Source organism: Peromyscus californicus, unplaced genomic scaffold (genome assembly GCF_007827085.1).
Source record: "Peromyscus californicus insignis strain IS unplaced genomic scaffold, ASM782708v3 Scaffold_20__1_contigs__length_68692818, whole genome shotgun sequence".
NCBI classification, from domain to species: domain Eukaryota; kingdom Metazoa; phylum Chordata; class Mammalia; order Rodentia; family Cricetidae; genus Peromyscus; species Peromyscus californicus.
The window spans coordinates 38,690,206-38,712,407 of NW_026294503.1; the positions used below are offsets into that span (position 1 = coordinate 38,690,206).

At 41.6% G+C, this 22,202-nt stretch overlaps 1 protein-coding gene across 29 annotated transcripts in view; it reads right to left on the reverse strand.

The window, feature by feature from the left end:
• Ptk2 (protein tyrosine kinase 2) overlaps nt 1-22,202 on the reverse strand; it is a 228,806-nt gene that overhangs the window by 97,467 nt on the left and 109,137 nt on the right. For all 29 annotated transcript variants that reach the window (XM_052747987.1, XM_052747980.1, XM_052747975.1 and 26 more), the window contains 3 exons: nt 11,111-11,165; nt 2,743-2,883; nt 2,156-2,233 (listed from right to left, as the gene is read on the reverse strand). In XM_052747987.1, coding sequence (XP_052603947.1) covers nt 2,156-2,233; nt 2,743-2,883; nt 11,111-11,165 — 274 coding nt within the window. The remainder of the gene's footprint in view (nt 1-2,155; nt 2,234-2,742; nt 2,884-11,110; nt 11,166-22,202) is intronic.

The window sequence follows — 22,202 nt, forward strand, 5'->3', positions numbered from 1 at the left end:
GCTTCATGCTGATATTTTTGTTTTTGTTTATTTTGTTTTGTTTTGGTTTGGTTTTACTTTTCAATTTTGTTTTGGGGGGAGGTTGCAAGGGCAGTGGGTGGAAGCAAGGGGATGGAGAGATGAGTGGGACAGGGATGCATGATGTGAAATCCACAAAGAATGGATGAAGGAAAAGGGGGGGGGGGGGTGCGCAGAGGCAGAGATACAAGAGATTGCAAGAGTGGCCATGGCCACTTGGGCACATAGGAGATTTACACAGCAAAGATATTCTTAAGTACACTGGTGTTGTCTTTTTCAAATAGTTGGTACCCAGGGTCATCTTGCCCACCTGGCAGAATTATGATTTTCCTGATAAGATACAGGGGACTTAAAGATAGACTAGGACTTAATGGTGGCTGTGACCCTGTGTTGCCTCTCTGAGGCAGATTATTTGATATGGAGATGAGTCTAATGGCTGGTTATAAATCAGGGTTGTATCCTTTTGTTTTTGGAATTGGGCCTAATCAGAAGGTCAATCTCTGATAACTGAATAAAGTGAGTAAACATTAGCAGACACTTTCTCAGCAAGCCTAAACTTCAATAATGGCACAAACTTTCTTTCTTACAGTTTCTAAGTCTGGCAAGTGCACTACTTACCTTCCAATTAGATTGGAGGCAGTGCTCCTTTAACCAAATTCTACATTGTACAACTTCATCTTTCCTAAGCAAGTTTATTAGTAAATCCTTTATAGCAATTTTACTGCTTCAAGTCTCTCTTGTATGACTGGGATTACAAGTGTGTACCATCACATTCAGTTTAGAGGGTAGAACTTAAAAATATTAAAGGCATGTTATTAAAACTTAACAAGAACTGTCCTATAAAGTCACACTGTGTGTGTACAGTGCTGGAACTGCAGTGTTAGGTAAGGCACTGATCCACAAGCCGAGCTCTAATGACATACTTTCCATTAGTGAATTAAGATTTGGTTCTAAAACATCCAAGGAAAAGGACCTACAGAGAATGCCATACAGAAATCTATCAAAAGAGTATCTCTGAGCCAAACACCAAACCACAGCAATCACTTGGGACAGTGTGTTATCAGGAAGAGATACTGGCATCAGTAGGGCAGAACAGGAGAATAAGAAGCAGAGAACAAAAGTAATGGCCCATTCAGAGGTAAACAGGTTAGATCACTTATAAATGTCTGTGCTGCATACTTAGCTGCTCACCTGCAATATGCACAACAATGGCTGAAACCTATCAACAAAGGTGAGCATTTTCCATAGGCTTATACTGTACAAGGACAGGAGATAAGTACCTCAGAAACTGCTAAAGAGAAAGGAATGTAGGGCAGAAGCAGAGCAGAGTGGAAATGGACAGCAAGGAGTACATGTACAAAGTCATACCAAGCACAGATAACAAACTTGTGATCAGAAATCCATACCAGTGAAAAGGCACACCTGCTAGTATGAGCCCACAAGGAAGACCTCAGAACAAAACTGCCTGACCAACTGTCCACACCACAGGCTTACACCCTCAATACCATAACCCTGGCAGGCCTTGCAACTTGTACTCATCATACCGCACAGATTCCATACATACTTTCCTCCAATGCCTGACTGTAAACTCCATCAAAGAGCTCCAGTCTGTTTGGCCTTCTTTGCAAGCCCCTGGCCAGCACCTGGAACAAGCAAGTGCTCAGCAGCTTTTATGCTGGAGCACAAAACAGGAGGACACAGCAGTGAGACAAACTGAGGATTTCTCTCTCCATTATTTTTCCTCAATGAGGTAGTAAGGGCAACAAGGATTCAGAATTTAACATTATGATTTTTAAAATTAACACATAAAGATTAAAGAGTAGGATATCAGTACAAATATACTAAAATCACATCCAGAAGTTAGTTATAAGGCCTCATAAGGTAAGCTGGAACAGCCCCATCAGTTTTCACTCACCACCTAATTTGCCTTATTCATTTCCCTTCAAGGCTATGGAATTCCAAAGGCAATACACTTAAGTTTAAGTGTCTCCCATACCCGACCTGAGCAAGAAGACCATGCAATGATCAAGTTTCCGTGCAGAATGGAGTCTTTCATGGGAGTACCCTGTCCAGTCCTTAACTTCATTCCTCTGTGCCCACAACCAAATCCATGAGTCCTCCCCAAGAACAGACTTACATTGCAGCCCTTGTCTGTCAGGTAACTGATCCCTTCTTCTGGGCCAATCGCCAGTTCCACGGAAATAATCCAACTTGACTTTGGAAGATCAAACAGGTGGGAACAGGAGAGCCAGAAGAAAAAAATGATTTTAGAACTGGAGTCATGAATATATCAAAAGACTTGGGTTGGGAGAAGACTTGGTTTGCTGTTAATCTATCTAATCAAATAAGATAAAATATTTATAACTTCACTGACCCAAGATGTACTGAGTCTGGACAAGATTAATTACGGTCATTCTTCAATCTGGGAAGCCACTGCTTTCTCTAGGAAGATTATCTCAACAGGCAAACTAGTCCTTGGAGAACAGCTAATCAAACTGCAGGCCAGAATAAAAACACCTACTTATGAACAGACACACTATTATGATTTTATTATCTAACTAATATATTTTCTTCCTGCTTTTTCCTTATGCTTAGTGTTAAAAATAGTATTTTTGTTTATTAAGAACTATGACAAATTAGTTTTCCTTCAATAGATACACATGGATAAAAAAAAAGCAGGAGAAATTCAACTAGTCCCCATCTTCCAAGGTTCCACACACTTACCCCAAGGGCACACTTGAAGCATTCTTTGTCAAATCTGTACACCGGAGAGAGAATCTCAAAGAATTTCAGGATGCTTTCTTCTCTATTAAGGTTGGCAAACTGCCTAAACGTTTGCTGGATCAGTTTTCTTAGTGTTTTGGCCTGAATAATGAAGTGACAGAAAAATATGTTTTCACATCAACCAAGAGAAAAAAAACTCCAATCATACTCATACCATTTACATTACTACAAAAATTCACTTGCCAAATAACTAGCAGAGCATTAACTGCTGTAAAATCCACATTAACAAACATTGCCCTGTGACCAGTTTGAAAGGTATAGTTGAGCAACACAGGACTTCACTCCTTCAACAGAAGCTTAAGGCAACAGCATGCATATTACACATGCAACACAGAGTCATTAAACCATGCACCACAGGGGCATGTGGCCCAGAAGCAAAAAGGGTAAATGCGCACACAGCACTCACATGTTCCAATACCATTTCTGAAAGTGCATTAAATAATTAACTCTAAAAGGCCCTTGTTCTTGTACCTAAAAAGTGAAATTTCAGGACACTATTCTTTGTAAAGATTCAGCAATAAGGAGGATCTTCAAAATCGTTCATTCACCATATGGAATAATTTTACAAACTGTGGTGTGTACTTTAACAACCAATATTCTATGCAGTGTATAACCCATTTTATGGAACTAGTTTAGGGAGGTTGAAATCCTATCTTATTGTTATACAACAAAGAGAACAAACAATCCGTATGTGCAGAAGAATAGACATTTATAGAAGAGAGCTCATTTACAGGCTTCATATACATGTGTGTAGGAGGGAGAAAAACCACTACCTACAGGGCCTTTTTACCTTGCATGGACAACCATTGGCTTCTGCTTCTTTTAAATTTGAATGCTGTCCTCACACATGAATACCTGGGAATGGAGCAAGAGCTTCCCAGGGAGCAAGCTCCTGATTTTCAGTATGTGAGACAACAGGGAGGCAAGGAAACAGTAACCTCCACCTTGAGGTCTGAGGAGGACCAATGTAGGCATGAACTTAGCTTCTATGCTGCTAACACTGATTCTACTTCCTTGGTTAACCTTGAGTGAAGAAGTGGTGCTTTCTGAAGTAGGTTTTTCGCAGGAAAGCCAACAGCAGGGGGGGAAAAAAAAGCTAAGTTGGAGATTTCCCACTAATTCAGGCAGGAAGCAACAGTTTATGTAGATAGAGAAGTAGAAATGAAATTAGAGATGGTCATACTCTGATTGTATCTTGGAATGTAAGATGCTACAGGCAAGAACTGGTACTAAATTGACAAAGCAAAAAATGGGAGGAAACACTTGGCAGGCAAAGTTGGAAGAATACCAGGGGCTATCAGGAATCCAAGTGGACCCATCACACAAGCTGCTGGACCTGGAAGTAGGGATGGGCAGTGGCCAACACAGCCCACAGAGGAAATACAAGTCAGGATTCTGGTGTATCAAGGTCAGTAAGACAGGCTAAGTGATCTGCTGAATCTTGACAGTAAGGAGGAAATAGAATAGCTGAGGCGCAGACAGAGTGTAGTTGCTAAGGCAGGTAGGGGTAAGGAAACCAGGAGAACACAGCCTGCTCTAGTAGGGTAACAAGCGAAGCCTGCTGAAGTGACTGGGAAGACTCTGGAGTCAGAGGAGATATTGCAGAAAATGAGCTAGGACAACAGGAAACGTGGTTACATGATGAAGAGTGCAGTTATTTAAATGAAAATCAGAGTGGGAGGCTGAGGAAGGAAAAGAACAAGATACCAGAAGAAAAGTGATCATGAGCTGAGAGAACAGGTCGCTAAAACGTCACAGAGGACATGTGACCTACTTTAGATGCCCATACTGCTTTTGTGTATACGGGGTGGTGAGCAGGAAGAGAAGAAGCAGACAAACCACATCTGGTTACACTCCAGCAGGCCAAGCAGGCAACCAAAGGACTGGTGAAAAGGCTGACAACTGTGCACAGCAATGGTTGAAAAAGAGGCTTGAATGACTTGGGGCATGGACAGGACAAACTCAGGTAGTTACAGACACAGCATCTGCCAATCAAGTGGACAGGAAGGAAAGAAGAGACAGCCAGGAGTTGACAGTTAGCTAGTTTAAAAACACTGGAGTTCGGATGGAAGTGAAGCAGAAGGGGAACAAGAAAATTCCAGTTCATCTGAGCAGAATTAGTTCTGGCTTTGGATCAGGCTTGAACTAAAGAGAATTAAATATGTGCAATGTCAATAGGACCCAACTATAAAACGCACTGTACAGATAATCATCTCCGAACATAGGGTGCTTTTAAGGAAAAAGTCGTTCTGGGAATACCCAGCAAATGCTGGCCTTGACTAAGACAATGACAAAGCCCACTTCTTGTCAGACTTAGAAATCAAGTCATCTACCTAAGAGCACTTCATTATGATACCAGTTCACACGAAGAGAGCAATTATTTTGAATGTGTAAGAGTATAATTAAGATACACCATGCCGGGCGGTGGTGGCGCACGCCTTTAATCCCAGCACTCGGGAGGCAGAGCCAGGCGGATCTCTGTGAGTTCGAGGCCAGCCTGGACTACCAAGTGAGTTCCATGAAAGGCGCAAAGCTACACAGAGAAACCCTGTCTCGAAAAACCAAAAAAAAAAAAAAAATTAAGATACACCACCAAGAACTGTTGCTCTTTAGTCATAGTAATCTAACAAATCATTTCTCATTAGTCAACTTAATGATTATCAGATGCTGCTAGTCACATGGATGACTAGAGTTTCTCATATAAATGTGTATGTTAGGCTAAAAAAAACTGCTATAAAACAATGAAAGGCTGAAGACATATTAAAGAATCACATGGCACCCTTCTATCTTTAGGGCCTGGACTCAAGGGTAAGTGCCTCAAGCTTTCACTCATTATTTGCTTGTTTGCATGGTTTTAAGATAATCTTGATATGTGCCTGGACTGGCTTTGAACTTGAGATCCTCCTACCTCAGCCTTCCAATTACCTAGGTCATTGGTATGAGTCACTGTGCCTCATGCCAACTCACATCTCCTAATGGTGTTCTAGGAAGCCATGTTATTGTATCACTTGGGAACAGAATAGATCCTTAAGACCTCTCAACATTTGTAGTTTTAAAACTGGATTTCTGTTGTGAGTAATACAGAAATACATTAAGGTTTGACTGTTTTGACTTGCTATCTAGGTTCAGGTCTACTGAAGAGCTGCTGAGATGGTAGGCAGAATTTTATCAGTTCTGCACCTTGTACAGTCAAGAAATAAACATCGGCCGGGCGGTGGTGGTGCACGCCTTTAATCCCAGCACTTGGGAGGCAGAGCCAGGTGGATCTTTGTGAGTTTGAGGCCAGCCTGGTCTACAGAGTGAGATCCAGGAAAGGCAAAAAGCTACACAGAGAAACATGTCTCGAAAAACCAAAAAAAAAAAAAAAGAAAAAAAAAAAGAAAAAGAAATAAACATCACTATGACACAATTCACTGAACCCGAGTTAACACAGAACTCACCAGTATCCATAACCCATTCCCCTCCTACCCAGAGCCTATACACATTTATGTTGCTAGTTTCCTTAACTGAGAGAGTGCTGGCCTATTCATCACTCATGACCTTGGTACCTTTGAGGAGGAATGATGAGAACTGTAGACTACCCCACCCTTTATTAGTGTTACTGGAGTAGTGACTTTAATCAAGCATCTGAAAAGTAAGGCACCTTGCCTGTTATTCTCAGCATTCAAGGCATGTACAATCTATTCTCTGTTCTTGGCACCATCACAGCTCAGTCAAATTCTACCAGGATATGATAATCTCTCAACCATGCAATGATGTTAACTACAAACAATCTTCTAGAAATTTAAATCTAAGGCAAGTAAAACAAAGTGACTTTGAGAACAAATACACAGACATAGCCTGTTTATGGGAAAACTAACATCAATAGACCTAGCCATTCAATATGGCTATCTCCAGAACAAACAGGAGCTCAGGTATATATTTCTTGTTGGTGCTGTTTCTGAAGGTGGGACTGGCTACAGCTACTATGTATAAACAGGGCTTTACAGCAGCACCAGAATCTAGAGAAGTCTGATGGAGCTGTCAAGGGGATTTATGTAGCATGGGGAGAAATCTTGGCCTAAGGCTACAATCTCTCCTGATTAAGCTATTTAAGAAATCAAACAATATTTAAATTAAAAAATTAAGCAATTCCCTTTTCAATTAAAAGGGGTGAGGCTGGAGAGATGACTCAGAGGTTAAGAGCACTGGCTGCTCTTCTGAAGGTTCTTAGTTCAATTCCCAGCAACCACATGGTGGCTCACAACCATCTGTAATGAGATCTGGTGCTCTCCTCTGGCCTGCAGCACACTGTACACATAATAAAATAAATAAATATTTAAAAGGTGGGGCATGTGAAAGTTTCAGTTGGTAAAGAGAAATATTATGCTGGCTAGTTTTATGTCAACTTGACAGAGGTAAGTCATCTGAGAAGAGGAAATCTCAACTGAAAAAATACTTCCACATGATCAGGCTGTAGGCAAGCCTGTAAAGCATTTTCTTAATCGGTGATTGATATAGGAAGACCCAGCCCATTCGAGTATTATCACCCTGGACTGGATTCTGTAAGAAAGCACACTGAGCAAGCCACAAGGAACAATCAAGTAAACAATACCCCTCCATGGCCTCTGCATCAGCTCCTGCTTCCTTCCAGGTTCCTTCCCAGTTTGACTGCTGCCTTGGCTTCCCTCAATGGACTGTATCAGGATCCATAAGTCAAATAAACCCTTTCTTTCTCAAGTTGCTTTTGGTTGTGGTGTTTCATCACAACAATAACTCTCTAAGATATAAACAAGCCTGACAACTTGACAACTTGAGTTTAATGCCCAGGTCTCATATGGTAAAAGGAGAGAGTTGTACTGTGATATCCATGTGTATTCTGTGGAATGTACAAGTATACACAAGCATGTGTGCATGTATGCACACATATACAAATGCACGCATGCAGCACATACTAATAAATGTAAAAGAATTTTGGAAGACAGCATATAAGAAAATTGTTCTCAAAACCTTCATAAGAGAATCTAGTAATGGTAGCTAAAAATTACCTCTCCTTATATCCAAATGTCCAACAGCAAAAAAACACAACTGCTCTGATTCAGCTTTCTATGCATCCCTAAGTCTTTCAGTCATCTCCAGCCATCTAAGCATGACCACTGCTCTTCAAATCTCCCTTGATCCTCTTTCTGCTTGTTTCTTGGCTTCCAATCTGTCTTGCAGAGTGCTGTCTGGTCCTCCTGATCCCCCACTATAAAAGCTGCAGACCTCTTGCCTCAACACTTAAGCCCACAGAGAGCACTGGCTGTAGTGATCATACATTGACTTTAATCAACTCAAACTGTAATCAGGGCTGAATCCTCACCATACTGCCAGATGCAGCTCAAGATCCCAAAGAAAAGCATGCTGGAGTAGATCAGGACAAAAGAAGCCAAGAAGGGTAGAGCTGGGAAAGGCCTGCAGAATGTGACAGCAGAGAGCAGGCATTCCTGGGGTGGCATGCAATCCCATTATCTTCTCAAAGTCATACTTAACCCTGTGTTTATGCCCATGTCACATGTCCCCCTCTCTGGATTCTTCTCCAGTATTTTGGATTTTGTTTGTTTGTTTTTCAGATTGCTGTCCATTTTTCATTCTTTCATTTAAATAAGATCTATCATATAAGCTATGTACCTGGTGCTAGTCAAACTCATTGTGTGAATATATAGTATATGAAGACAAATACAAACAAGTCAGTAGCTGCAAAATTACAAATTCAGAAAGAAAAACAAGCCCCTTAAATGCTGAGCAGGGTCTAAGATAGGAGAGATGTTTTCCATTTCTGCACGGATATGGAAGAGGGAGGCCAGGGCAGGAGAACCCAGGCATGGAGAGGCTCTACTGAGCTTCTATCAGCATCTGCCTAATAGAGGCACTCGCCCATGGCCTATACCCAAGTCCCTGTTTTGAGTACAATGATTGTTTGCAAACCTAAAACAGTGTCTTAGACTCCCAAAGACAGCAGTGACATTCATGCTGTTTTTTACACAGGAAAATCTGAGGAGATAGCAGTTTTCAGAGGCCACCAAAGGCCTCATCATTTGAGAATCACTGATACATGAAACACAGCCATTAAGTGAATGTTGGCTAAGAACATCTTCCAACCAATAGCAATACCAAGTTGTAGGTGCTATGGCTTACACTGTTTCAATGTCTCCACAGTCCTCCTATTCCTGGGTTGTATCAGGTTGGGGTAGGGGAACCTTTGCTTCATGTCTTTGTGGTCTTCATACTCAACAATCCAGATAAACTGAGGCTCTTCCTAATCCAGGAGACTGCCAACACTCCCAAGGAACACAACTGCCATTCTCCCTGATTTAAAGTTCTGTTCTCTATCCAAATCTACACCAACTTTTGAAGAGTACAACATCTTCTACATTTGTACTCCCAGCCTCTGAATCACTTACAGGATTGGGTTCTGTAACACAGAGGCACTGGAAAGAGTTGGATTCCCAACAACCTGTTCCAGTGCTTCACTAACACAACAGAAACTCAATGGAAAATTTAAAAGTGCAATAGCATCCCCAAATGCTACAAAGGGTACACTTTCTTATTGCTCTCATTAAGACCTGCTGCATTTTGCAGAACCCTCTGAATTTATTTTCCCTGTGATATCACATAGAAGCTGTGTAGAAGGAAGCATGCTATCAACCCCAGAAAGGGGGAGGAGGCTAGACCTCAAGGCACCAGTGATAGGCCTGAAAGTGGGCAGCACCCAGGTATAGACATAGGGCTTTGTCACAGACTGCACTTGACAAATGGCACCAACACAGTGACCTGCCAGACCACTGGCCAGCACTGACTACATTCAAAGAACAGAATGCAGCTCTACTGGCAAAAAGTGTATGCCATTGAGTTCAGCCCTACACTAAGAGACGTAGCACTCAGTCTTTCACCATGCTTGGTAACAGGATGCTACCACTCCTCTCATTCTAGACACATCTGCATAGATCATCTTCTGAGAATGCAGACATTGACTAACTGGCTCTTCACATAAACATTATGTGTCAGAAGCTGGTTTTATGTTGAGATGTGAAAACTGAAAAAGATTCAGTCACTTATCCAAAGTTATGTGTGATTTACACTGAATCCAGGGCTATTACGTTGCAGTTTAGCTGTGGGGCCAATTTTCTGAACCAGAATATGATATTATTTCATATGCATGCCTTATTCTGTGTGAGTCTCAGGTAAGAGAATGTAAAAAAGAAATATTTTTGTAATAATAATAAAAAAATAAAACAACAATAACTGTTGTTTATGAATTGCTACCTGACAGGTATTGTGTTGATATATACATGTACTTATCTGTTACATGTTAGTGTCATCCGTACATAACACTCTTCACTGTGGAAATAAGAGGCCATGCCCCATACTGTGAGGCTGGCAAATGGAACCCTTCTTGGACCAAACTCTGTTTTTTCCCACTGTAACTGGATATCTGGAGGTGTGCTCTGGATTGGATGGGAAACAGGACTCAGAGCTCTTCTCTCTGTCTTCAATGATAATCCTGCTGGAGTAGGACTACATGGAACCTACTTCCAAAGTTACCAACAGGAAAACCACATGGTAGAGACAGAGAGTACCATTAGGAATATGTACACATAGAGTGCAATGATGCATATTGTGCACACAGGAGAGAATGACATAGACAATGCAGCAATATACACAAACAACAAATAACACACACACACACACACACACACACACACACACACACACACACACACCCCAATGTGCACCCACACACATATCCCACAGAACTCAGTGATGTGTGCATACTCTCTCTCACTCTCAGACACACACCCCCATAGGACTCAGTGATGTGCATGTGCACACACAAACACACACAGAGGACCCAGTGATGTGTGCATGCACACACAGACACAGGATGCAATGATACATAGAGGACCAACAATGTAAATGCACGTACACACAGTGCTCATGATTCGCCATGATCCTTTAAAACAGTATTCCTTTTGTTCCATGTATCAAAACATTCCAGACTTTAAGAACCTTGGCTGCAGGGCTGCAGCATGAACTATTTCTAGTTTTGCACTTAGGTGGTTATTACTCACAATCATCAAGTAAAGCTATGGTTCTATGAAGAAAGGCTGAATCTGTGAAAATTTACTTGCCTAAAGTTAACATGACTCACACAGTCAGCTTTTGCCATTGCAGTTTTACCAAGTAAGGGGGAAATGTACCATTTCACTTTATCAAAGGCAAGTTTTCAGTAGGAAAGGGATACAGGCAGAGCTTCATATCTGATTATGATAAAGGAGACTCTAATTACCTTGACAGAATCCAGTAAACTCTTAGGAAAAAATCGCTTTAAACCAACATCTTTTCTGAAATATAAAAAGAAGCATATTAACAAATAACAGCATCAATCAATAATAACATACTTGAAAGAACACAAAAGTAGTTTATTTATTCTTCTGTTTGTTCAGGAAAGAACGAACTATAATCAAGCTCCAACTGACCAGCATATTCATGGGAGAGGATAAACTATTTTGTAGTTATATACAAAAACATGCTTACAATTTATTTCAGTGGAATCTTTATTTCTTTCTCCTTTATCATGGAGGCCCCATTGCATCCATGAAATACTGCCACATTGCAAATGGCAGCATGTAATAAAACTGTTCTTCTTCAGGTGTGGCACAGAAGTTATCCTTAGACACATTAGTTCCTCCTAGGTAACTGTATTTTAGAGATAGCAACTGGCCTAATTAAGACACAAACTGTCGAAACACAGTCCAAAGAATGAGTTGTACAAGGGGAATTCTGAGAAAACGCCAAGCAAACAAGACGAGTCTTGTGACCTCAGTTTCTTCAAAAACAGGCGACTGTTCTTGGAAAGTGCTTTTGTGCCCCTCCCAGTGGAGCAGATAGGAGTAAGTAGCTATTGTTATTGGTTTTTATGCCTCTATGGAAAAACTTGTTTTGCCATATGCACCTTGTCTGCCACATATAGCTTATCCTTGTGATTGGACACTTTACTCATGTGACTCTTAACCCTCAGAGTATAAACTGTCGCTGCTCTAAATAAAGTTGGCTATTGCATGAGACTTTAGTCCACCTCATTTTTAGGTTCCACTCTCCTATGTTCACACCACATGTAGCGCAGTAAACAACAGACTCTTCAAATTTATCTGAAAAGATGACTGCTTCTTCTCCTTGACTTTTTTAATTTAGGAAGTCATTCCCTAATCATATTTCATCTTCTCTATTTCACAAAATGGGGGGAAAGGGGTGGGGGGACCTCAAGTTATTTGTCTTGGTTCAAAATGTGATAAATTCCAGAAATTTGCTAAGTTGGGCCATAAACTCGGGGCAGCCATTATTATTATTAAAAACCTTGGAACACTCAAGAAACAGACTGGAAAAAACAGTTGGACTTGCTTTTGAAATTTACCTCCCACTTTGGGTACTGAACTAGAAGTTTGTCCACTAGATGGCACTGTGTTCCAGGATGATGAAATGTACCTTTGAAGACAAAGGATCATGGAAAAAGAGAAAGGGATCAAGGAGAAAAATGAAGTTCAGGTAATGTATAGGTATCTTTTTCAGAGTCAAATGGGGGTGGGGGTAGGAACTAACTGAATATAAAGTATAAATAAAAAGGAGTTGTTTCACAATCACTATAATCAAAACCCCAGGAATCATGTCAGTTTGTATGGTTGACCCTCCATGCAATTATGTTCATTAACCTATAACCTGAACAGGCAGCACCTAAATCAATGGACTCCTCGATAAACCCATTTATTACACCGAAAAGTCAGTGTCTTGGCTCTGGTGTGCTGTCTTCTGACTGTACCTGCTCTAACCCCTGAGGTGCTGCTTCTCTCTAGTCACATATAAGTCTCCTTCTTTCCCTTTTCAGAACTCCTGTGTCTAATATGATTGATTAGTGGCTACGATCAGTGGCTATGAAAAGGAAAATGTCTACCAAAGCCCTCCCTTTTCTTGTTTTCTCCTTAAAAGCAGAGTCTCTTCATATGAAGAACTTTGACACTAAACTTCAGCAGTACTACTGCTGGCATACTTCAGGGGCCAAGCCATCCTCCGATACTTGTAAAGGAGAAAATAAGTGCTGCATATAAAAACAAATACTGTGCGATCTTGAAGGCATTCTTGGTTGCTGTGATTCTAAGCCAAGAGTCCCTAACAGAAAGCCTGTACATTCACAGAAGAGCTCTGGGTCTGATCTTACTGATGTAGGGCAGCCTGCTAGGAGGAAGTAAGTCTGCCCATTCCCATCACACACACTGGTTAAGTGAGTGTGTTCATTAAAAACTCTGAAGGGCAGCTTTTTTCCCTCTGAAAATACCCTGGAAGCCCTTCCAGTCAAGAGAGCTTTGGCCACTAGTACACCTGTTTGGTGCAGGAGGTGTGACTGATCAAGAGCAGGCTACAAGTGACCCAGGAGACTCAGGACACAGTGGAGTACCTGGATAGGTAAGAAGTGCATGGGAGAGAATGCTGATACCCTGGCATAGGCAGTGAAGGCAGAGGATGCCAACAGTCCCATTTTGGATGAGTTCGGCTGAGCTAGGCAACTGGTTAGGTCCAGCTAATGGGGTGAGGAAAACCAGAGCAAGGGTAGTCTATGACCTCCAGTGAGTCACATATTGATGCTTCTCAGAGACAGGGATATAAGAACTCATCAAAAATGGAAGAGTTATCCTGAGTGAGGTAACCCAGACTCAGAAAGACAAACATGGTATGTACTCACTCATAGCAGGATACTAGACATGAAACAAGGATGACTTGTCTGCTACTCACATCACCAGGGAGGCTACCTGGAAAACAGGACCCCAAGAAAGACACAGGGATCGCCCAATGACAGAGAAATGGAATGAGATCTACATGAACAGCCTGGACATGAGTGGGGGTAATGAAAGGCGAGGGTTGAGGGAAAGAGAGCTTGGGGGAGCGGGAGATCCCAGCTGGATCAACAACAGAGAGGGAGAACAAGGAATAGGAGACCATGGTAAATGAAGACCACATGAGAATAGGAAGAAGCAAAGTGCTAGAGAGGCCCACAGAAATCCACAAAGATACCCACACAACAGACTGCTGGCAATGGTCAAGAGACAGCCCGAACTGACCTACTCTGGTGATGGGATGGCCAAACACCCTAATTGTTGTGCTAGAAAACTCATCCAACTACTGAGGGATCTGGATGCAGAGATCCATGACTAGGCCCCGGGTGGATCTCTGGGAGTCCAATTAGCGAGAATAAGGAGGGTTTATATGAGCGAGAATTGTTGAGACCAAGGTTGGATAAAGCACAGGGACAAATAGCCAAATGAATGGAAACACATGAACTATGAACCAATGGCTGAGGGGTCCCCACTGGATCAGGCCCTCCGAAGGGGTGAGACAGTGATTGGCTTGATCTGTTTGGGAGGCATCCAGGCAGTGGGACCAGATCTTGTGCTCATTGCATGAGTTGGCTGTTTGAAACCTGGGGCCTATGTAGGATTGTTTGGCTCGGCCTGGGAGGAGGGGACTAGACCTACCTAGACTGAGTCTACCAGGTTGACCTCAGTCTGTGGGGAAGGCTTTGCCCTGGAGGAGATGGGAATGGGGGGGGGGGGGGGGGGGTTGAGGGTAAGGTGAGGGGGACGGGAGGGGGAGAACAAGGGAATCTGTGGCTGATATGTAGAACTGAATTGTATTGCAAAATAAATTAAAAAAAAATGGAAGAGTTAAAGAGGAATAAGGAGAGATATAGATTTAAAAAAAAAACAACTTGGGAGCGTTTTTTTTTGTGTGTGTGCAAAAATAATCAGTAAGTTACCTTCTACTCAAGGTAAAGAAAACTCCATTATTTGTTTAAATATTACTTTAATAACATTGTATACGTGTGTATGTTTGTGTGTGTTTAGAGTGTGTGCTCTCAAGCACGTGTATGAACTTGCAATTCTCTCCTTCCACCAGGTGCATCTCAGTGGCTGACCCTGAGCCTCAGGCTTGGTGGCAAGGCCCTTTATGCAGTGAGCCACTTCACCACCACCTTCTTTAAATTTCGAAGTGTAAAGACAAGGTTTAAGGTGTACCCAGGTTTTCTGTCCAACTAGTTTTGAATAATAATGAATTTGTAACACTGATTTGTACATTAGAACTCAGTTTACTATTTAGCAATAAAATAAAAAACGAGCTGGGCAGTGGTAGCACAAGCCTTTAATCTCAGAAGTCGGGATGCAGAAGCAGGTGGATCTCTGTGAGTTCAAGGCCAGCCCTGTCTACAGAGCTAGTTCCAGGACACCCAGGGCTACACAGAGAAACTCTGTCTCAAAAAACAATAAATAAATGAATGAATGAATGAATAAATGAGCCTAAAAAGTAGTGGGAAAACCTCAACAGCATTACCTCTGGCACACTTCGGGTGCCGAGCCAGCCTCTGGTCTGCAGCTCCCCTGTCTGAGAAGCACCAAAGGCAAAGACAGACTATTACAGCTATCTAAATTTTAACTCTCTCTCATGAAACCAGGCAGGGATATGTATATCATCCACCTTCAATGAGAAGTTGGTTCTCTCTGAGCTGTATTTGGCCATAGCTTAGACATGACAAACTGTTCTGTAACAGCTTCACTTCATGTCTTGTGCCCAAATCCTATCTAATTGTCCCATATGTAAACAAACATACACAACATAAACAAAACCACTGGCTTTTACTATAACTCAACTATATTAGTAGTTACCAAAAAAATATATCCAGAAGGCATCTAAACTCATCAGATTAAAAAACAAAACCACAGCAACAAAACAAACAAAAACCTAACTCAAAGGACAATTTGAGGATACTGCTGAACTCCAATTCCTTGGGCAAACCATTAGGGTATTAGGCTCCTTCTTTGCTTCAGTGTGACTATGGAGGACACACACACACAGATGATAGGCTAATAATATCAGAGTTAGAGTGGGGCTGTACAACACTGTAGCAAATGGCTACATATAAATTACCTAAACTAAAAGTTCTGGTCCTGGTTTTAGCAGCTCTATCTCCAGGGCTCAAAATTCCCACATGTGGATAATGCCTACTGACTGGACAGAGCAGGGCAGACCCAGAATGGTTCCACCACCCTCAGCAGAAGGCCAAGGCACATGGCTGTGTCAAAGTGGTGACCGCAGAATTTTCAGCACCCTTCCTGTCCTGTGCACCTGAAGGCTTCTCAGTAAGGGCAGAGATGAGTAAGAATAATACTGGGCATGGAGACAGTTACCATGGGGTCAACCACATAAGTGCTAGGGTTCCTCAAATAGGGGAGCAGGCATAGAGGGATGTGGCAAGCTGGCCCACAGTGCTGAAACAGCATCAAGACAGAGAGCCCACAGAACTGTCCTCAGCCTAGAGCCTTTTCCTGAAAGCACTTACAAGTGTTTGACCCTGGTAGCAAAAAGGGTTCCTACTGACCTGTGTTCTACATTCACATTATTTTCACTTAAGCTACAGGGAACCTGTGCACATCTGGTTTCTCCCGACAGATGGCCTCATTTTGGTTATTGGTCTTTTTAAAAGATTTCTTGGTTTGTTTTTCTTTCTTTCTTTTTTCTTTTCTTTTCTTTTTCTTTTTTAAGACAGTCTTATGTAGCTTATGATCCTTCCTCCTAGGCCTTCCAAGTGCTGGTAAGACACCTGTGTGCCTGGCTTATACTTTTTCTTTCCTTAGGTGACACACCAAGATAAACAAACAACTAACCTGCTAGGGTGTGAAAAGTTCTAAAAGCTAACATTGCTCCAAACCATGATTCTGTTCTCTCTGCCTCTGTCAACCTCGAAGCCCTTTCACTTCTGCACAAATTGTCCTGCCACTCAGCAAGTGTGCTCATGCTTGGGGAGTTGTAGTCACTGTGTCAACAACTCAAAGCCTTGCCTTCCTCACTGACACCACACTGGCATCCAGAATGAAACAGACAGGAAAGCAATGTGTGCAGGAGGACTCTTTTCTAGCCACAATACTCACAGTGTTCCAGACTTATGGAGCTATTCAAAGCCTGAGGTCTCATTCTGCACATATATGTTCAGGTCCACAAATCACAGCACAGTAGGCCTTTGGTAACCTCAGATTAGACTAAGCACTACTTACATATTAAAGAGGAACTAAGTGTGAAAATGAATCCTGCATCCATGTAAACCCCACTCCTCTTTCATCAGTGTTTCTGAGGAGTCTAGCCTTGTCTGGTGACTTCAATACTTGTGCAGTATTGAGTGCCCCATCCCCAAGCCCTTACCTCAGCTAACTTTAAGTCACAAACTTATTCATGGGATACAGAATATCTAGTAAGAGTTGGATGCTCTGTTAAGTATAAGGAATTCAGGCAGATCCCTATGTTGATGCTGCTCACATTCTCCTAGGGAAAGAAACAACAACAAAAACAACATAGCAAAATAAACTACATGCAAAGATGATTAAAATGGTTTAAAAGGCAGAAGTAAAATGTTGCAGAGGGAAGAGACATTTTTCTCAGTGGTGCAGCCACTGGGAAGTTGCCATGTTCTTCCTGTAAGTAACTCCTTACCCAAGTGCTTATAAGTATCCCTGACTGGTTAAATTCTCCCTCTCCTCAAAAACAGCAAAGTGAGAAGTTAAGGGTTCCAGTTGGTAGGAGTCCACCCTCACAAACACCACCTCAGAAGTCTGCATTTTAACAGTGCATTACACTTGCAGTGTGATCCATTTCTCTAAGCCTGTGGCCTCCTGCTGCAGCCACCTTCTACTTATTGGCTCTCATTTTCAGATGTACATGGAAGTCTCATCTAACTTCTACCCAGTCGGTTCCCCAGGAATATGAAGAGGCAAGTGAGGCTGGACCCTCACTGCCACATTACTGTCTACCTGCCAAAAGAAAAGGTACCCATTCTGTCATGCTTAGGATGACAAGAGAAAGCAGTGAAATCTTTAGTTTGTAGAACACACACACACACACACACACACACACACACACACGAAGTATTCAAATAGTGTGTTCCTACAATTAGAGGCTCATCTTTTTTTTTCCCCAAGACAGGGTTTCTCTGTGTTATTTCAGTGCCTGTCCTGGATCTCACTCTGTAGACCAGGCTGGCCTCGAACTCACAGAGCTCCGCCTGGCTCTGTGCTGAGTGGTGTGCACCACCACTGCCTGGCTTCACCTTATTATTTTAAACATAATCAAAACTATTCTTTTGAAATGTGGTAAAACTGAGGGGCATTCTGTATTAGGCTGTAAATCACCACACATATCTTTAAATTTTCTTCTAGTAGTATCTGATGAAGTATATGGACTATTTAATGACTTTTCTTTTTTGTTTGTTTGTTTTTGTTCTGTGTTTTTTTTTTTAAATGCCAAATACTGTTTATCGAAGGAGGGAAGAGGTCTTAAACATAGGCTTACAGCACAATGGGAGAACCCCGGAGGGCAGAAGTTTGCTACCGATGTTTTACAATCTTGCATCTAAGCTGTTAACGCCATTTATGCAGGATACACAGACAAGGAACTTCCCTTAAGCATTCAGGAGGGTGGAACCCGGCAAGGAATTAGCATCAAGGTCAAGGTCAGTAAGCAAGGCAACAGTTACCCAAAACGGGGGCCAGGGCCCTACAGGTCCCCCTTTTACTAAAAAAATGAGCTTCTGACTAAGGTTGTGTAGGAAGTCAGCAGGTCACCTTACCCATCATGGAAACGCCTGCCCAGGCCACACAGGCACTCTGTCTTAGGTTGGTGAGCACCCCTCAGGCATTACCCGTCTCTGAATACTCTTAATGACTTCTCTTATGGAAAAAGAAAGAGAATCTTGAAGCTGGTAATGAATAGGCAATATTCCAAATCTGCAGGGTTTGGCTTTTTTGTTTTTGTAATGAAAAAGTATATAAATTGTAAATGGCTCTGAGGTACCTACCAGCAAAAAAAAAAGTGGAGAAAGCAATGCTGAGCCTGACCTGGATGGAGGAGAGGTCAATTCCTAGGCACAGTACAAGCCAGGCATGGCAAATAAAAGTCACAAGCATCCCGTTAGCCAACAGACCAGCTTATGCAATACATATGAACAATGGAAGATAAGAACTAAACAAGGTGTCTGTAAATATCCATGAAGCACTGAGGAAATTAACTATTAATCTAGAAATATTAACAATATTCCTTTCAAGAAACGAGGGGAGGAAAAGATTCCAAAATGACTGAAAGAATTTTGCCACCAAACATTGCGTATAAAATAACTTCTACGGCTGGGCATAATGACCTTGTAACCCCAGCACCTGGGAGATGGAATGGATCAAGGTCATTCTAGGCTACACATCAAATCCAACATCAGCTTGAGACTAGCTCAAAAAGCCAAAACTAACAAGTAAACAAATTAAAATACACATACTTATAAGTAACCTACTTTATGAAAAAGGAAGACAGGAATGGTGGAACATGTCTACAATCCTGGCGTCTTTGAAGCTGAAGCAGGAGGATCCCAAGCTCTAGGCCAGTCTGGATTCTGGAAGTGAAACCCTGACTTAAACACACACACACACACATACACACAAGTAATGAATAATGTCTACAAGCAGACTGAGATACTGTAAAGATGGTTTGGTTGGTAGAGTTACTACAATGTGCAGGTCTGCAGGATGCCCTGACTGTATACATAAAGCCCCGTGGGACCCTCTACTGAGATTCGTGGCTAAAGCTATGTGTATTGAGATGAGTAAGTCTGAAATTTGGACACTGAACTGGGAACTGAGGGTTGCAGAAGTGGTGCCATTCCTGGCTCTGCTCAGAAGTCACCACTGCAGTGTTCAGAAATGAAGCCCCTGCAGCCAAACTCACGGTCTAGGATTAGTTGGGGGCCTAAATGGGAGTCAAGAGTAGCAGAAGACTTAAATAGCCCTAGCATGACAAGACTAGTACTAAGTACAAAACCCAAATCAGCTATGCAAAAAAAAAAAAAAGGTGAGGAAATAAAACTGAACATGCACATATGGACACAGAGGTTACTGAGAATGAAGGAAAAGCTAGCACCACAGAGCCTGGACTTGCAGTGGGAAGGCTCACAACCATCTGTAACTGCCGCTTCAGAGCATCTGACACCCTCTTTAGATTTCTTCAGGCACCAAGCATGCATATGGTATACATATATCCATACAGGGAAAGTATTCCTGCATATGAATTTCTTTTAAAAATCTAAAACAATGGATAAAATAGACTCAGGCAAAAAATATCAAAACTAAAAAATTATTAGACAGAGAGATCACTATATAGAATTTTTAAAAAAGACTTATACATTATGTTTTTATGACTGAACACAGAGCCTCCAAACAGAAAGCTAACATTTAGACCCATGAGAGTAAACCAACAAGGCCATTATGATAATCGTGTATTTTACTTTGCTTCTTTTAATGTTCTGTAAAGACACAACACACAGTACATGTAGTAAGAAGGCTGAGTACAAAATAAACACACCCATGCACATTTATATGTGTGCAGTAAATACTGTGCATGGAATACAAGCCTTGGAGAGTGTTGGGCTCTGAGACAGATCCCTAGTCAAAAAATGAACTTTTTAATCCAGGCTAAAACACTTATAAATGTTGATGATATGAAACAAATAGAGAATTATGTTAAGTGGAGATTGTGTGGAGAAACATGAGTGAGCAATCACTGTACAATTCTCTCCATTCTGTCATGTATTTCATGCATTTAGATAACAAAACATGGTGGGGGTGGTCTTAACCTATCCATTAAGATACATTCACTACATCAAGGGCACTTCTCAGACCATGCTCTGACCAGATACCATTAGGATAACAGGGAACCTTTAAAAAACAAATAAACAAAAAAATAAGCCAGATCTGGTACATATACTGTAACTTGAGTTGCCTCATGAGACTGATGCAAAAGGATCATGAATCAGTCTGGGCTATATAGTAAGACTTTTTTTTTTTTTTTTTTTCAAAAAACTAAACATAACACGAAGTAAGCAAACACACACATTAGAAAGGTAAGAACAGAAATCAATTTGCTGATTTAATTTTTCTTTAAGAATTTTTTTTTTTTAATTTTATGGGTATGGGTGTTTTGTGTGTATGTATTTCTGTACATATGTGTGCCTGGTATCCAAGAAGCCCAGAAGGTGTCAGATCCCTTGGTACTAGAGTTACAGATAATTGTGAACTACTGTGTGGGTGCTGGGAATCAAACCAACATCCTCCGAGGAACAACAAGTGCTCTTAACCACCAAACAATCTCTTCAGTCCCAATTAATAAACATTTTAAAACAAACATTTAACAATCTTTTCTTTAAAGTTTTTTTTTATGTATATATCTGTGCGGGTATCCATCTAAGCGTATGCCACATGTACGTTTGTGCCCATGGAAGCCAGAAGAGGGTGTCTTCTAGAGTTAGAGTTTTAAGTGGTTGTGAGGCCTTTCACCAAATGGGTACTGGGAACCAAACTTGGGTCTTCTGAAGAGCAAGAAGTACCCTTAACAGCTCAGCCATCTTTCTAGCTTCCACATTTAACAATCTTAAGTCACTGAACATCTTAAAAACAAAGATACAAGCAAGCCCACCTCATTTCCATCCCTTGCCACAAAAAGTACAATAGGAGACAGGTCTCAAGATGAGAAAAAAATAACCAGACTACTAGATTAAGAAACATAAACCCAGCAATTGAGGCACAGGCAGGCAAGGCCAGCCTGGTCTAGTAAGATTCAGGACAGCCAGGGCTACAAAGAGATGCTGTCTCAAAAAACTATTTAAAAAAACGAAAACAAGCCGGGCGGTGGTGGCGCACGCCTTTAATCCCAGCACTCGGGAGGCAGAGCCAGGCGGATCTCTGTGAGTTCGAGGCCAGCCTGGTCTCCAAAGCGAGTTCCAGGAAAGGCGCAAAGCTACACAGAGAAACCCTGTCTCGAAAAAACCAAAAAAAAAAAAAAAAAAACGAAAACAAACAAACAAAAAAAAAACAGACAGACAAGTATCTGTATGATGAGTGTCACATATACAAAGGGGACAGGGAACATGCACAACTGACACCGCAGACACAGGGCTAAAGTGGCAAAGATTCAAGACTAATAAAGAAAAGCAGATGTATTAGAAATGTCAGCAAAGCATTGGAGCACACACCTGTACTCCCAGAACTTGACGGGCCAGGCAAAAGGACAGAGTGCTGAAGGTCAGCCTACGATACAAACAAGACCAAGCTCACCCAAAAAGAAAGCAAAAGACATAGTCCCTATGTAAGAGTAAGATAAAATAGGTACAAGTGAGAGGTATTTAATTTCATCAGTAATCAACATATCAAAAACAAGCTATTGCTACAGATGGTTGCTATCCTATAGAAAATAATGAACAGCCCAATACCTTGACAGGCATTACATGTTACTATCAGAACTAGTGTGTGATC